This window comes from Ochlerotatus camptorhynchus, unplaced genomic scaffold, assembly GCF_037179485.1.
Source record: "Ochlerotatus camptorhynchus isolate MF236.1 unplaced genomic scaffold, CSIRO-AGI_Acam_v1.1 ptg000138l, whole genome shotgun sequence".
Taxonomy (NCBI): Eukaryota; Metazoa; Arthropoda; class Insecta; order Diptera; family Culicidae; genus Ochlerotatus; species Ochlerotatus camptorhynchus.
Genome location: NW_027040628.1, coordinates 148,618 through 152,741, shown reverse-complemented (window position 1 = coordinate 152,741; position 4,124 = coordinate 148,618). Strand labels below are relative to the sequence as shown.

Below are 4,124 nucleotides of genomic sequence, written 5' to 3'. Positions count from 1 at the left end.
CAAAAAGGCGAACTAAGGGGTGGCCGCCTGAGCTTTTCCACATTTACATCGCTGTGAAGCAACTGTAAACTCTAGAGAGAATTTATATCTGTAGCTGTAACCAGTTAGATTTTGTTTGAAAACCTGTCATCTTTAATTATCTTAACGATACATCGTCCAGCTCAAACCTTTGTAGGGGCAAGAGGTGGGACCATCATCATATTACATATTTATCTTTAGATTAACTATCTCTTAATTAACTAATAACTACTCTAATAACAAATGATCAGCTAAAACACGGTGTTTAGGAAAGCTGTAGCTGAGAAAATTTCCTACAAAGATATAAAACTTTTTCTCTCGAAAATTTTAATAATGCTATCAGTCTAATGGTTATGTTGGGGTCGTTCAGGTGAAATTAGTTGAAATTCAACTGCGCTCGGTTTGTATTTTAGGTGATAGTGATTCAACTGTATATTTGCCAAATCAATGCTTCTCAAAGCACTAAAATTTTCGTCGCGGTGGGTATGTAACTCGCTTACATCGTCTTCGGCTATAGGGTGTGTCATGCAATTTGCGGCACACGCGGTCAATCGATACGCATCGACAGTTTTCCACCCGAAAAAAGTAACACCACCGCTAGCGCTTAATCCAATAGGTAGAAGAGGAGAAAAAAATGCACAAATCTCACGCCGTGCTTCAGATGCCCGATCGACTCTGAAAAGCAGTTGTAAAAAGATACCGCGTATAAAACCGCTCGATGAGTCGGTGAAGAGTATCATTCGTTCGTGATCACTTGCCTAAATCACATCTAGGAAAGGTCAACATGAAGGTAGGTTTCAAAACTTTCCCGATTAATTGTATAACATTTTAACTGTTTTTTTTTGTTTTCCTAGGCGTTTGCTACCGTTATTATTGCGTTTATCGCACTATCAACTACCTTGGCGGAGAATTCTAATCGGACGGAGAAACGTAGCATTAGCAATCAGCAACTCTCGTCGTACAACAATCACGTTCTACAGCAGCAGCAGTTGGATTATCACTACAAGCAACCCCATCAAGCTCAGCAGCAGAAATGGTCTCAACCTGATGAACTGTTGAACAAAGCTGAGGAGTATTATCAACATATGCAACAACAGCAGCTTGAGGGGGAATCTCAAAAACAGCATACCCCAATGCATCACGGTATCGATAACCATCATTACCAACATGTTGAGCATCAACATCAAAACCAGGCTGTGCAGCATCAGCCCATGCAATACCACTACGCTCAGCAGCAAGAACAACATCAACATCATCATCATGATCATCAACAAGATCAACATCAGCCTCAGTACCATCAACAGCAGCAAGCACAACTTCAACATCATGCTATTCAACAGCAACAAGCTGAATATCAGCCCCATTACCATCAACAGCAAAATGTTGAATATCAGCCCAATTACCAGCAACAGCAAAAAGTTGAATATCAGCCCCATTACCATCAACAGCAAGAAGATCAGCAGCAGTATCATCACCATCAACAGCAACCTCAGCATGGCTGGGGCCAGCAGAAGCAGATCGTCAGCGTAAGTTCGATCACTAAGAATGTGCCCTACCCAGTCCATGTTCAGAAGCACGTTGCCGTCCCAGTAAACGTCCCATATCCGGTAGCCTTTGAAAAAAACGTCCCAGTAGTGATCGAGAAGAAAGTTCCCATCTACGTGGAGAAGCAGATTCCATATCAGGTGGACCGTCCAGTGCCGTATCCGGTCAAGGTTCCCGTTCAAAACCCAGTCCACAAAGACATCCACGTGATTCGCATCCCCCAACCAGTCGCAGTTCATGTTAATAAGCCTTATCCAGTGTACGTGGAGCACCCGGTCTACGTGGAGAAGCCTGTGCCCCTCCAAGTGATCATCATGAAAGAGAAGAAAAAGTCCCTGTGGGGCTGAACGAATGCTATATCGTCCTAGATATTTCCTGTTATTCGATTAGTTGTTGATAGGTTCGTAGTTTGACGATAATATTGTAAGAGATGTTAATACACTATTTATTGATATTGAGACCTTATTCACTTATTACCTATTTTTTTTTAAATGCATGGAATACTGTTGTGTTTTTGATTGCCATAGTATAACTATCATAATGAAAACTCAGTTTGAACTTTCATTAGAGTGTTGCTATTAATGTCTTGTTCAAAATGAAATTTTATTTCATCTGAGTATTTTATTTTTTATTTTTTATTTTGAGGGTTGAGATTATATCTCATGCGGTCATAAGCGTGAAAAGCATAAATGCTAACAATTACGCACTAAGGCCGTTTCCAGTTAAATATTATGAAATCAAAATCAGTAATCAAATTGATTTTAATGAAAGCAGTATTAGTTTTCCTATTGATTCAACAGTGAAAAATATGTTTTCAGTTTCGCTGTGTTAACCGCTAATCCATACAAAACGAAATCAACTGGAGTAATCAGAAAGTTACACCATAACAGCCAATTTGGATTTGGATTTGATCTTCAACTGATTGATTGCCTTTTTTAGAGCTATAAGCTGCCGCTCATCGCATTTCGGTCCCATTTGTGTGTTGGTCAAAATTGAGATGTTGAATGGAAATGGCAATACGGCTGGTAAACGACTGTACAATGCGTACCATTAGTACTACGGGTACCTGCGGGTATAATATAGACCCCAATTAGTGGTCCTTACCAGGGTCGATAATCGTTAATAACGTCTGCGTTAATGTTTGCAATGGAAATCCAGAATTGGGAATCGTTATCAGAGATATCATTGCTCAGGTTGGTCAGGAGGAGGAATTTAGACCGGTTATCGGAAAGTTCAGCGCACGTCAGTATACAAACAAAAACTGCTTCAGACTCATCGATTTCGCCGCCTCGAGAACATGGCCATACGTAGTACATACTACTTCCAGCACAGCCGCCAATATCGATACACCTGGAGATTATCGCAACAGACCGAATCACAAATAGACCATGTTTTGATTAACGGAAGGCACTTCTCGGATATTATCAACGTCAGGACCTATTGCGGTTGATTCGGATAACTACCTCGGGATGGTAAATGGTAAAAGCATATAGGTAACTCTAAGACTAGAAGGTCCCGAAGAAACGTTCTCAACTTTTTGGCTCAGCTCTGGTACTAAAGTTATCTTCGTTCCCAAACTAATCGATGCACCCCTCGAAACATAGGAAAATCCACTAACCCCTCATTTTTTCTGTCAAACTTTCATAGCGAATCAAAACAAACATTGTGTAGTACTAGAATTTCGACAAGAATGGGGTACGTTATTCGATGTGCTTGGGACCAATAGGCTAGTCAAGTAGTGAGTCAAAGACTTTCCGTTGTAAACAACATTCGATACCGACGCTCACCACGGTAATCTGAAACGACTCAAGCTACCCGAAGCCGCAACTGATTATGCGCTAATGTGGTGTTTACATCTGTGCCGATTTGCTAGCGCTAGTTCTATTTTTTTCCTTGATTTGTTTTCCGTCTATCTTGTTTTCCGTGCTCAGCACCAATGCTACCGACGCCAGGGATGCAGTTCCCATACCTGGACCGTACCTATCGACCCATCAACTCATGAACCGGGGATCAACGGCTATACTTCCCTTCCGAAGGACCGAAAGAACCTTCACACTTAAACAGAGACCCTGAGTTCGGTAAAAAAATTACCGTCTTAGATCGGTAATCCTAAAAATTACAGATGTTTCGGTATTTTCTCGCTCCACTGCTGAAAACTGTAAATAAAATTACCGAATGTCGGTGATTTCATTTCAATCCAACGAAAACGGTAAAAAAAATTACCGGCAGATCTGTAAATCAGCTTCATCACTGACTTCGGTGAAATATTTTACTGAAGTTTCGGTAAACAAACCGTTCCATTACCGAGTTCGGTAGTTTTCACAGCGAGAAACGTCAAATTCACCATATTGTCATTTTCGACCTTCTTAAAAAAAAAATTGTAAGTGGAAACTTGTGAAAAATAAGAAGTTCAATTATGGAGGCTGTTATGGACCAGCTGCAACACCAAGATGAGCGAATCGTAGATATTTTCCGTAAGTAATGATATTTCGTTATCTAAATAAATACCCATTGTTACAGATGGCCGATGCTGTTGCTTGGTTTTTCATCAATGACCACAT

The 4,124-nt window shown here is 40.6% G+C and overlaps 1 protein-coding gene across 1 annotated transcript; it reads left to right on the top strand.

Annotated features, from left to right (window-relative positions):
• The first annotated feature begins 736 nt into the window (after positions 1-736).
• Positions 737-2,028, top strand: LOC135700544 (sex-determining region Y protein-like). Its single transcript, XM_065221058.1, is given in 2 exon segments — positions 737-808; positions 873-2,028. Coding segments are annotated over 2 exon segments (1,110 nt in total). The 3' UTR covers positions 1,911-2,028.
• Positions 2,029-4,124: the final 2,096 nt, after the last annotated feature.